At 36.2% G+C, this 13,941-nt stretch overlaps 1 protein-coding gene across 1 annotated transcript in view; it reads left to right on the top strand.

Annotated features, from left to right (window-relative positions):
* The window catches only part of LOC128681972 (cytoplasmic aconitate hydratase-like), a 34,148-nt gene that overhangs the window by 1,797 nt on the left and 18,410 nt on the right, over nucleotides 1-13,941 (top strand). Inside the window, exons 2-6 of the mRNA XM_053766368.2 lie at nucleotides 890-982; nucleotides 6,411-6,577; nucleotides 8,028-8,173; nucleotides 8,964-9,033; nucleotides 13,769-13,831. Of these exons, the coding sequence (XP_053622343.1) occupies nucleotides 890-982; nucleotides 6,411-6,577; nucleotides 8,028-8,173; nucleotides 8,964-9,033; nucleotides 13,769-13,831 (539 nt within the window). The remainder of the gene's footprint in view (nucleotides 1-889; nucleotides 983-6,410; nucleotides 6,578-8,027; nucleotides 8,174-8,963; nucleotides 9,034-13,768; nucleotides 13,832-13,941) is intronic.

The raw sequence follows: 13,941 nt of genomic DNA, 5'->3' as shown, positions 1-13,941 counted from the left end.
AGTTTGTCTTTTCACTCTCTGTCACGTATCATCTGTTACCATCTCACGCAGTTAATAATACGCAATGTTATTATAATAATACTCGACACTGTTTGGTCTTTTTTTTTTTCAGAAACTGCACACGTGTTTAATTTTATTTATGACTGTTTGTGTCAAATATATTTAAAAAAAAAACCTAAACTAATACTAAACTAAACTAATCAACATTAACATGGCGCCATCTATTGGCTCTTTAAAAATTAACGTTTCAAAATTCTTCAACATATTTTCTCTTCTGAGCTTTCCTATTTTAAGTTACAAATTCATAATAATTAGTTATCTATATCTGTGTAAAACCTTCTCGATAAAATTGGACGCAGTTTTCACAGTTGTAACAGCAGATGATAATAATAATAATAATTACTTATGTTAATTAATTATGTTACTGAAGTTTTGACTGAAAAAAATATCTCTGAGCTCAGTGTGCCTTTTGGCAAAGGCCTCCTCCAACTGCCTCCACTGGTCTCTGTCTAAAGCCACTCTTGTCCAGTTGGATCCCAATGTTAGGCTTAGCTCGTTTTTCCATCTTGTAATAGGGCGACCTCGCTTTCTTTGACCATGTCTGGGATACCAGTGGGTTGTCTGTGTTTACTCCATTTGTTACACCGACATCGTACAGCAGAGAGTCTAACTTTAAATCTGGTATAGTTTTCATCGCGATACATTGCTTAGACACCAAGGAGAATACTATGAATTGACCATAATATGTTATAAGTGGACGCACGAAACAAACGCGGGCGAAGCCGCGGTCATAAGTTATTACTAACTGTAATAAATACAAAAGAAATATGGCTCTCAAAGAATGAATTGACCAATGAAAATGTTTGATTTCTATATTATTTTTTTTCAGAGAACAATCCGTACAGCGGTTTGGTGAAGACTTTGGAAGTGAATGGAAGGACATATAAGTATTATGACATTGCCGCTTTAGGAGCTAAATATGGTAAGTTTTAATTGGCTATTCTCCAATCCAACCATTCTGATCAGAAACTTTTTCCTAATGTCAAAAACAAAATTTTAATATGGAGCGTATGTGACAGCAATGTATTGTGACGTCCCGGATTTTGGAGTCAAAAAGCATTTGTAATAATAAACTTTAATGAAACTGAAAAACTAGTAAATCTCGTCACGTTTAATTATCGTGTTTGATTATTTAAATACTTTCATATAATATGTTATAATTTACCCAGTCAATTAACAAATTTGTGCATTTCTGTATGCATTGTGGCTTTGCAACGTGCGGCTACACTAGACTTAGCCGGTTTGACCTAGATGCAGCCGATCTTCGTTGGCTATAAATGGTTAAATGTATAACTCGTGTACATTAGTTTTTTTTAGACACAGTAGTGTGGCGATTACTTCCTGCACACCATCGGCCATTTCACATTAATTGGCGAAAATTAATAAAAAAATATTTTAACAGATTATGCCAAACCACATAGGTTAGGTTTAGCTCAACGTAAGCAGACTATATCTAGGTGTTATCACTGAGACCAGCTACGTCTGTGTTTAGCCGTAAACCGTAACATACATATTACACCCGTGCGTAGTCCGCCCGGGGCGGTAGTCTATCTATACATATAATAAAACTGTAAGTGGACTGTGTCTGTACTTATTAAATATAAATAAACATGCCCGATCTTTGTAGGACTTTGTAGGAAGCTAAAAAAAAAAAATTATCTTTCCATCTATATGTTTGTTGGCGAATCGCGCAGAAGCTACTGGATCGAATTTGATGCAGTTATCACAGTTGATTATACAATGGTTGGTCTATATTCACTTCAAGGTTTCGTCGCGATCCGTTACTAAGTACCAGAGATATTGACGAAAATAAGTTGTGAGCTAATTAGTGGAGGGTCGTTGACGTTTTTCGAGCCAACGAAACTCAATTGTTTTTTTTTTTTCAATGAGCAAGTATCCAGTTGGCATTGCCAACTGGTTTGATATAACAACGTGGCATTGTTTTTTCATCTGGTTCGTACCGTTTTTGGCACAACGCGTTGCACGTAGGCAAAACAGTTGGGAACAACAATAAGTTAATAAAAAATACAGTTTTTTTTTTTTCTTTCACACTACAGTTCTACGTTCGGTTGTCTCGCGCCGCGCGCGGCTACGTTGGAAGCAAACCAGTTGGGCATTCCAACAACTTTTGCAGTTATTATTAAACCAGTTGGATCGTTGGGCATAGAAAACAGTTGAATAAAACGCTTAGTTGAAATAACGCCCGCGACTAGAGCGGACACATGTAATAATGGGAGCGAAGCCGCGGACAAAAATAGTTTGAAAAAAAACCGTTTTTTTCCCTTCTTTTCTCAACGCTACTCCTTTTGTATTTGCATGTAGACCTCCAGATCGACCGGTGTCACCAATTGACCTCATTATCAAGCAAGTTTGCCTTGCGTAATCATATCACTATTTTATTGTTCTTATCAGTTATAAACAAATACTGATTTCCATTGCGAAAATAGTCAATCCTACTAATACGAGGGCTGCTATTTATGTATCCGGAATAACAAAATTAAACAAACATATATTATTACATATGGTTTTATTGTTTCTCGAAGTATTCTCCGCGATGATCTATGCACTTCTGCATACGATGAAACCAATTTTCAAAGCACTTTTTCCATTCTGATTGAGGTATGTCCAAAACGTGTGTTTTGAACGCATCAACGGCCTCTTCGCGGCTCGAAAAACGTTGACCACGTAATTTATTTTTAATGTTTGGAAATAAATAAAAATCATTGGGTGCCAGGTCGGGGCTGTACGGCGGATGACCCGTCAATTCAATCTTTTGACCCTCCAAAAAATTATATGTTTCAGCCGACTTGTGGCAGCTAGCATTGTCGTGATGACGTATGATTCTGCGTTGTGGGTTGTTCTTTCGTATTTTTTCAAAGACTTCTGGCAAACAAATGGTGGTGTACCATTCAGAATTAACCGTCCTACTATTCTCTAGTGGCACTGTAGCTACATGTCCGTTGATACCAAAAAAACAAGCGACCATTTGCTTTAAAGTGCTTCTCGCACGAACAACTTTTGTTGGATTCGGTTCATCTTGAAAGACCCACACCGTTGACTGCTGTTTAGTTTCAGGGTCATAAGCATAGATCCAGGTTTCGTCACCTGTGTAGATATTATAAACAGCTTTTGACGTGCCACGATTGTATTTTTTATCATTTTCTTACACCAGTCGACACGAGCCTGTTTTTGATCTACACTCAAGTTGTGCGGAATCCAACGCGAACAAATTTTTTTAACAATTAAATGTTCGTGTAATATCGCGTGTATACTCGTCATACTAATGCCCAGAGACGCCTCTATCTCGCGGTATGTAACATGACGATCTTGCATTACTAATTGTCGCACAGCATCAATATTTTGTTGTACCACTACCGATTTAGGACGACCCTCCTTAATTTCATCCGTGAGCATAGACCGTCCACGTTGAAATTCCTTAAACCAATAATACACAGTGGTTTTCGATGGTGCTTCATCTCCAAAAGTTAAAATCAGTTGTTCAATGCACTGTTTTTGAGTTAATCCACGCCGAAAATCATAATAAATCATCGCGCGAAAATGTTCACGAGTTAAATCCATGGCAATGAAGACAAGCTATTTTCAAAATTGGCGCCCATTGAAAAAAACAAATGACAGGGACATGAAAAATATTTATTCTCTAGCCGAAGAGTTCTATTTTCAAATGTTGTAATTACTTTTTAAATATTCTAGAATTATTGGCCAGTTCCGGATACATAAATAGCAGCCTATCGTATTATAAACGCGAAAGTTTGTTAGGATGTGTGTATGTTTGTAACTCTTTCACGCAAAATCTTCTGGAGGGATTGCTATGAAATTTGGTACACGGGTAGAATATAACCTAGAATAACACATAGGTAAGTACCTAAATTACCACGGGGGCGAAGACCCGCGTCTAAAAATGAAATATGAAATGGAAGATAGGGGTAGGTATAGCTTTCTCTGTCTACTTTACAAACTTGTTCGCTTATAATATTAGTGTTCATTACGGAACTAATAGGTAGTTAAAATAAAATACTTGGATGACAATAGAAAAAACTAGATTTGTAGTGCGCGCGCAGGAATAAAATTTAAATTGTCGTGTTCGATAGCCATTGGCTGCCGCGCGAGGGGTCGCGGGCGGGACGTGCGTAGTGTTGTGGTGTACTGGCGTAGACAATTAGTATGATTAAAAAGTTAACAATGTCTTCGATAAAAAACGATTTTTATTGGACACTTAAATAATTGATTTATAGTGCATTGTTTGTAATACGACTTTTCTTAGTGTGTTATTGCTAAGACTGTGTCGGATTTCATTTAAGTCGCCTAAAGGCATATTGATATTACTTTTTGCGGCTACCCGCCTCGTCTGGTGGCAAATCATCGCATAAACACTAATCAACTTGAACTGTCAACCAGTGTGCAGGTTTCCTCGCGATGTTTTTCTTGAACTGAAGAAAGGTGGTGTATGAAAACTATTATATATGAATCAGATAGGTATACAAACTCATGTGGCACGAGTAGGATTCAAACCTGGGACCTTTTGATCACAGGCGGACGGTCTTATAGCCACTTAACCACAACCTTTACATCAATTACAGATATGCATGAGTTCATGATAACTAATATTATAAATGCGAATGTATGTTTGTTTGTTACCTATTCACGCTCCGTCTACAAAACCAATCTTCTTGAAATTTTGCATACATGTGTAGTTTGAAGTGTGGAAAAGACATACGTATCATCCTGGAAAAAAGCGATTAACGTGGGATATTAACGCGGGCGAGGCCGCGGTCAAAAAGCTAGTATAAATATACTATTCAAAAGAAGTTCGCTTTGACAAATATCTAATAATAATAGTTATAATCGATAAGCCGATGACGAACAAACAGGACGAAACTACAAATTCAAAATTCTTTATTCAATTCAGGATGATATACATCACTTATTGACGTCAAAAAAATCACTTAAACTAAGTCTACTGCCGGCTTCCAAAGCGCAGGTGAAGAAGATATCCTACAATATCCTTGTTCATTTCAGAACCATAAAAAAAAATACCAAGACTTGTTTGTTTTGGTTTGTTGTTTTGACGACAATTCGAAGGCCCTTATATCATTGGAAACACCAGTGAAAAAAATTACTGTGATAATGACAATGCTTTCAAAGATATGACAAAAATAAAATCTAACATTTTTCCACGGAATTAGTGGGTACTTCGTCTACGAATGAGTTACTAAATCCATGCATTTTTCTCCATACTAAATGACACGAACAAGTTACGTCACAACTTGTTAAAATGTTCGCGAAGAAAGCTATGTTTGTTCGAAAGCTAACATCATTCAATATTACTTTTATGGTGATGACTTCTTAATGAAAGTTGTTACAAAATTTTAGTTTTTTACGATGGTCGAGATTGTTTAATATAATACTAATAAATAAATAAATATATCAGGACAAATCACACAGATTGAGCTAGCCCCAAAGTAAGTTCGAGACTTGTGTTACGGGATACTAACTCAACGATACTATATTTTATAACAAATACATATATAGATAAACATCCAAGACATGGCCCGGGGCCAATCAGAAAAAGATCATTTTCCATCATGACCCGACCGGGGATCGAACCCAAGCCCTTTACCACTGCGCCACCGAGGTCGTCAAGCAAATATCTTCAACCGATTGGACCGAATGGACTTTCCAAGTTTAAATCTTCGTATCATAATGATTCTAAATATATATTTATGGTATGTACATAATTACATGTACAAACAATTTTTAAAATATATAAAAGAAGTACTTTGTAAAAAGGCATATTACAAGTCTGATGATTATGTGAACGACAATAATGTCTGGCCCAAGCGTGGTGCAGTATCCTCATAAGATATGTAATTGATTTATGACATTATTACGTACGTTTTGTATATTTAGCTTTTTATTTATATACAATTAATAAAATTGTCACACTAAATATATATATATTGATATTTTTAATATTGATGTAAATTTTCGTCCTCCTAATTTTTAATATATGTATAAGACCTATATTTGTTAATTGACGTCCTTGGAGAAAAGGCTGCGGTGAAGTTTGTTGCGCCGCTTCTTCTTCACCTGCGCTTTGGAAGCCGGTAGTAGACTTAGTTTAAGTGATTTTTTGACGTCAATAATTGATGTACTATATCATCCTAAATTGAATAGGGAATTTTGAATTTGAATTTTGAATTTGACTACAAAAGTGTTAGTAGTTAATTATTGTTTTTAAAATTCAATGCTTTTAAGAACGCTTCGGGGCGTCACAACTCGGAGTGTAACACGCGATGAGATAGTGAGTACACGATAAAAATCTCTTGCAGACCGTCTCCCGTACAGCATCAGGGTGCTCCTGGAGTCCTGTGTCCGTAACTGTGACAACTTCCAAGTTCTGGAGAAGGACGTCCAGAATGTACTGGACTGGGACACCAACCAGGCTAAGGAAGAACCCACCGAGATCGCGTTCAAACCCGCCAGGGTTATATTACAAGTGAGGTTTTTTTTATTTTATTTGTTTACAAATTTTGCCCGTGTCAAAAAAAAATAAAATAAAATTCTTTGCTTATGCTAATAAAGGCTTGATAAGTATTTACAAGGTTTCTTATTACAGGGAAAGGTAAAAAACTATTCAATTACTGTACATGTTCAATTCCTGTAGTTCATAATTGTCTAACGACAGCTGTCAATCTGTCAATGTCATAAAATACCGCCTTTTTATTTTGTAAAAAAGTACGAAACTACTTTGAATAAAACATTACACGGAGACGACGGAAAACCAAGAGAGTATAATTTGAATCCCTCGAGATTTAACCCATAATCCTCACACCACATCTTTTCAATAATAAATAATAATAATAAGAAGAAATGAACTTTATTGCCCATAAACACATTAGGTACACAATGAATAGAGTTTAGGTACATATGGAGCAAAGGCGACACAAGTTCTGTCATATCGTCAACGAAAATAAACTTTAAACAAAGAGGTTTTATTCTTACTCTTAATGTATAAGGATTTGCGCAGCCCATAGATATAGAGATCAACAAAACAAAAGCATTACAGTTAATGACGTAATTTTAAGAGTTTAAAACTAAACGTTTCAAATGTTATGAATAAAGTTCACCAGAAAAACAATTCGGAAATCTGTTCACACATTCTCCACAAACAGGGTGTATTTTGGAAAAAAAACCCACTTAACGATTGATTTAACACAATGGCACACCACACCCACACGATTTGAATTGCTAATTTGATGGTAAGCAAGTAATATTTTAACCTTTGGAGTACACTGTATTTTTAACTTGTGTATTGCGACCCTAGTTTATGAAACAGACACTTAACAGTTGCATTGCAACATATTATCACTTTGTTTTTCGGTTATGTTTAGTAATTTTTTAGGGATCTGCGTAAAAGGAACCTTTACAGTTTCGCCATGTCCGTCCGTCCGCGGTCTAGATCAAAAGCTATTGGTACTAGAATTATGTAATTTGGTGTGGGTTTAGCCTTGCCGTGGAGTAGGAATGAATTTTGTTCAGATTTTTTATAGAGAAACATCCAAGACCCAGGTCAATCTGAAAATGATTAATTCCCGCGTGATGACCATTATTAAGTCACTTAGGTCGTCAATCAATATTTCACAAAGACGTCATATAATCAGTAAATATTGACTAGCTTTTGCCCGCGGCTTCGCCCGCCCGTGAATTTCTCTGCGAAAGCGCGACAGACGCGAATTTCATACAAACTTACAGCCTTTTTCAAATGGGTTATTTTTGAAAAAGAGTAAGCCTATGTTTGATCGGGGTTATTTGCATACCAAATTTCATCAAAATCGGTCCAGCGGTAGCCGTGAAAGCGGAACAGACAGACGGAATTTCGCATTTATAATATTAAATATGGGCTTGATTGATATATTTTTTTGCCAACTTATTATATTTTTCTCCAGGACTTGACTGGGGTGCCGGCTGTAGTGGACTTCGCTGCCATGAGAGACGCAGTGAAGGACCTGGGGGGAGACCCTCAGAAGATCAACCCAATCTGTCCCGCAGACTTGGTCATAGACCACAGTGTGCAGGTCGACTTCGCTAGGACGTGAGTACCTATGTTTCTTCTCCCTCTTTCAGCTGCAGCGGGAGCGAGATATGTTCGACCTACAAAGGAAAGATCTGCAAACTACAGACATTACAGATGAAAGTGACGTCGGAGATTGTATTTATAAATCCAATCGTAAAAACACTGCTTGCGCGTTCTAGACTTGTCCGTTTATATCGTGAGGCGACCGTAGCGCCATCTGTCCGTAGCGTAGCCGCCTTTCTGACGCCTAACCTCTTTGATTTCTCCCAATAAGTAATTTACACAAATACATAATGTTTTCCTTGGCAGACGATTAGCGTAATACGTTTTTTTGTTCGACTTTGCATTGTCAATACATGGACGTTTTGTTTACTGGGTTTCGTCCCTTGTACTACGAAATTGGGTCACAAGGCCACACGACCTGTACACTCCGGTGTGCGTTGATTAACCCTTTCATCGCGACCTTTATATCAGAGAGCGATGTGTGTTCAATTCAGCGCGGGAATGCTGCCTGCTTGATGGGCACCTCGACTACGTGGCCTTCCTTAGATATTTTTTATTTGCAAGTTATTGGAGATATTTTTAATTTATAAGTTACTAGCTGCGCCCATTACAAATGCAAAAGTTTGTGAGGATGTGTGTGTGTATGTTTATTTACATTTTCACGCAAAATTTGTTATGACATTTGGTACACGGGTAGAATATAACCTGTAATTATACATAGGGTACTTTTTATCCCGAAATTTCCACGGGAGCGAAGCCCCGGGGCGCAGCTACTCATAAAATAATATTTATTAATTGCTTGCAGTCCAGACGCGCTGTCCAAGAACCAAGAACTCGAATTTGAAAGGAACAAGGAGCGATTTCAATTCTTGAAGGTAAAAACTTTTTTATGTGTTTGTCCCGTCTTTATTGCGCAAAGAATTTATGATATCTGATGATCATACACAAATTGATATAGATAATATTTTTTTTTTTTATGATTTTGTTTGTCAACAATTGTTACAACAACAATACAACGGATGTAATAATAAAAAGCTAATTGCACAACCTCTTACTGAGAAACACTACTTGCACATTATAAAAGTACAAAACAATCATTCTTCAATTTGACGACCTCGGTGGCGCAGTGGTAAAGTGCTCGCCATTGAACCGAGAGGTCCCCGGCTCGATCCCCGGTCGGGTCATGATGGAAAATGATCTTTATCTGATTGGCCCGGGTCTTGGATGTTTATCTATATATGTATTCGTTATAAAATATAGTATCGTTGAGTTAGTATCCCGTAACACAAGTCTCGAACTTGCTTTGGGGCCAGCTCAATCTGTGTGATTTGTCCTAATAAAAATAAAATCCTAAATAAACTTCAAAAATCCTAAATACATGCCGAGAAATCGCCGCTGTAAACACCATTTGTGAACTCAAATCAATAGTGTTTTAACACTAAGCAAGATTATAAATAGAATAGAATGGAAATAAGTTTATTAAAAAAAACTACAGACACACACACACACACATAATAACCAAAAAATAATATAAAGAGATTTAAAAAAAAACGTGGGTAAATACAAAAAGTGATTATGTGTGGGTGTGTGTGTGTGTGTGTGTGTGTGTGTGTGTGTGTGTGTGTGTGTGTGTGTGTGTGCGCTGCAGCGAACTCAACAGGCCACAACTCAGTGGTGATATCACTCTGGGAGCAATACACTGATTTTCAGTTGGAGCCTTTACTACTAAGTAGGTGCTGGTGCGAGACACGAGTGCACTAATATAGCGCCTAAAATATGTACCTAGTGAAATATACACGGGGACTACGGGGACACTGCGATACTAGATAAGTAGATTAGTTAAATAAATAAACTGTTTATTTGATTCTACAAACGCTAACTATCAATCATCATCGATATCAATACATATAATAAAATTGAAGAAAGGCCAAATTTGTACATTGGATATATTTTTTTAATTCTTCATGGAATATACTTAGTTACTGAATTTGTTAGTTAGTTTTGGAAATTTTTGTCTGTCTGTCTTGTCTGGCTGAACGCGCATCACTCGAAATCTACTGGACTGATTTGCTTGAAATTTGGTATGTAGGTACCTTATATACCGGATTAACATCTTAGATACATTTCATCCCGGTAAATGGTCAGGTTCCCGTAGGATAATTGAAAAACTAATTGTGAATAAAAATGCCTCAGAATCCCGTGTTAACATCTTATAGACATTTCATCCCGGAAAATGAGGGGGGTCCTGTAGGGAAATTAAAATAACAATCCACGGAGCCGATTTACTTAACAATTTGTAGAAAAGTGTAAACAGAATATAAACAAATTTTTTTATCGATGAAAGTCTGATGTGGATATAATTGGAAAGTATCAATTTACAATTTTAATTTTGTTACATTTTAGTTTTGAACATAAAGGATGATTGATGGCGCCACCAAGACTTTTAAAATGCGCTATGGTTTTGCTCAGACAAAATGATATATTATATACTTATTGTACTTCCGAAATAAATCATTAGATGGCGCCACTAAAACTTTTAAATCTCCAAATCACGCTATGGTGTCTCTCGCACAAATCCATACTAATATTATAGGGAGGTAAGCGTTTGTGAGTTTGTATGTTCGAGGCGGGTAATCTCCGAAGCTACCGAACTGATTTCAAAAATTATTTGACCAATAATAAGGTACATTATCCGAGATTGCTATTGGCATTTTTGTTTTGAAATAAATTAATATTCAGCCAGGCAATAATCAACATTTATAAAGAAATCACAAAAAAAAAGCGCTAACGAAAAGCTTTACGTACGTGCGCCGGCCCTACCATTGTTTATACATACACACAATGTACTACAAAAATATAGGTTTTTTGTAGATCCATAAAAATATCCACACACAATGTACTACAAAAATATAGGTTTTTTGTAGATCCATAAAAATATCCGCGACACAATACTATCTTTTGTAATTAAGTATTTATAAGGCATTTTGTATGTAAATTTAAATGTTCATTTTTACAATTGCTATTACACAATCATATTATTCCTTATGATTAAAAGTATTGACTAAGCATTGTGATTATTTCATCATCAAGATAATTTCACGAAGATAAATGTTGTCCTTTACAGCATATAAATTGGATTAATAGATTCTGAAATATCGTGAAATTAAAATATACGCACGCCGAATTATTTTAGATAGGTACTTATATAGACGAAATCGTAAGATTTTCACTTGATACTTATGTGTGCATTAGGTAATTTTATTTATTTTCGTTGTATTCATACAAAAATTGTTATCAGTTGTCAGAACGACTTTCTCTGTCTACTTTCTTTCTTTATTAAAACTAAATTTACAATACAAAATATATTGATTGTCCATAAAAACAATATTAGTACAAAATAATACAATCGTGCATACATATGGACCAATGGTGGGCCTATTGCTAAGCAATCTCTTCGGGATAAAGACGGGATAAAAGAAGGTGAGCGCAGTATTTATCAATATATCAGTATAAAACTCTTCCGTTACTTAGTGACTGACTGGCTGACAGACAACATACACCCGAAACTGCTGGGCGGGAAGCTGAAATTTGGCATATAGGTGAGCACTGAGAGAGGATTTTTGGAAATTCAACTCCGAAGGGGGTGCAAGGGGTGAAAAACTGTAAATATGAAAGTTCTACACCGTTGAAGTTAAAATTTGCCTTGAAAAAAATAGAAAATTTGGATTTTGGTTGTTTACAACAAAGTAATGAATACGTCTTTCAGATTTTTCTGAAAGTTTACCCTCAACCCCTTCAAAAGGGGGATGAAAGATTGTATGGGACTTAATATAATTTTCAAGATAAAAAGCTGAAAATTGGCACACTTGTAAATAAATCTTTTGTAGTAAATAACAGTAATAGTAAATACAAAAAATGTTTAATTTAAGTTTGTGGTTAATAAAAAACCGGGACGTAACACGTCATGGAAAATGGGACGGCACGCGTTGCAGAAAGCGGGAGTGGGAGTCGGAGCGGGAAATGAGAAGGAGACACGTAGTGGAAAACGGGACGGGATATCTACTTTACATTACATGCGGGCTTTGATAAGTTTGCGGGACGAGACACGCAGCGGGAAACAGGAAATTGAACTAAAGATGAGAAAAAATGCGAATTTCGTCAGTTTACCAGTCTTACAGAGTACGCGATATTCAAATTCAAATAATTTATTCAGAAATTAGACCTTCACAGGCACTTTTTCTCGTCAATTTTTATATTTATAGTTATTTCTCACAAGCTACAAACTACTGGCATTTCGGAACGACCACTGCTGAGAAGAAATGCCGAAAGAAACTCATTTGAACAGTGTTGGTCCCTATCATGCCAGATCGGCTTACCATTATAAAAAAAATACTGAGATTTTGCTGTCAAATTTGCGCGGGCGAAGCCGCGGGCAAAAGCTAGTACAATATATAAGCAATAGATACAGTACTGGTCCGTTAATTAAGGATTATCAACAAAATAGGAGCATCAGCTAGAGGCCTGACACGAACAAACAGTTCGCAGGTAAACACTAGATTTTAAATATAATGCCATGAAAAACATGCTGTAAAAAACCCAAGTCTCGCAGCTCAGTTTTTCTACCGTGAAAAGTTGTGAGATCCATGTAATACCAAGTCGATTAATTTATTTAGTCCCTACTTAAGGGACCTTCTGTCTTAAGTTATTACGTAAGTTATTATCGTATCAATATTAAAAATCTTTTAGGTTTTATATAAATAGATCAACTTGGCCATCGCATGAAAACAATTTATCTTACAAGTAATATATATTATGTTATAATATTAGATTCTTGTTAGACAAAGTTATTGGGATACGAAATTGGCCTGAATTGCTTCGAGAAAAGGATGGTACGGCCGTGTCTTTTTTTTTTTGCTCGACTTGCGGGGTCACTGCCCTCAGATACCTATATATATATATATAGGTATCTGATATATGATATATAATAGATATATATATATATATATATATATATATATATATATATATATATATATATATAATATGTAATTTTACCTGGGCTTATGTCTGTACATTTTACCAATAGGAGATAGATTGATATATTACAGAAACTTCAGTGCCCTAATGGTCATCACGCCGGACTGCTACACTTGAGGTCCCGGGTTCGAACCCGGTCAGGTCACGATGGAAAATGATCTTTTTTCAGATTGACTTGGGTCTTGGATGTTTATCTATCTATATATATATAAAACTCGCGTTATTGACTGTCAGACAACGCACAGCCGAAACTACTGGGTGTAGAAAGCTGAAATTTGGTGTGTAGGTTCCTAGGACAGTGTAGGGGAGCACTAAGAAGGGATTTCCTGAAATTCCCACGGGAAACGGATTTTTACTCACATACGAAGTTGTGTGTGAAAGCTAGTATATGTATATATATGTTATAAAATATAGTATCGTTGAGTTAGTATCCGATAACACAAGTCTCGAACTTGCTTTGGGGCTAGCTCAATCTGTGTGATTTGTCCTGATATATGTAATTATTGATTTTATTAAAATATTAATAGAAAATAAAAGTGTAAATTGATGATTAATTCACATGTTCGATTGCAGTGGGGTGCTCAGGCGTTCGACAATATGCTTATAGTGCCTCCCGGCTCCGGAATCGTTCACCAGGTTTGTAACATCACTCAAAATATGTATTTAGTACATACAACGACAGATAGAATGTGCCGTGTGTTTAAACTAGTTGTTCGCTGCGAACCAAGACCCCGTGAACACAATAT

Source organism: Plodia interpunctella, chromosome 29 (genome assembly GCF_027563975.2).
Source record: "Plodia interpunctella isolate USDA-ARS_2022_Savannah chromosome 29, ilPloInte3.2, whole genome shotgun sequence".
In the NCBI taxonomy this organism is placed as follows: domain Eukaryota; kingdom Metazoa; phylum Arthropoda; class Insecta; order Lepidoptera; family Pyralidae; genus Plodia; species Plodia interpunctella.
The sequence above is the reverse complement of the archived record's forward strand: the minus strand, read 5'-3'. Positions and strand labels throughout refer to the sequence as shown.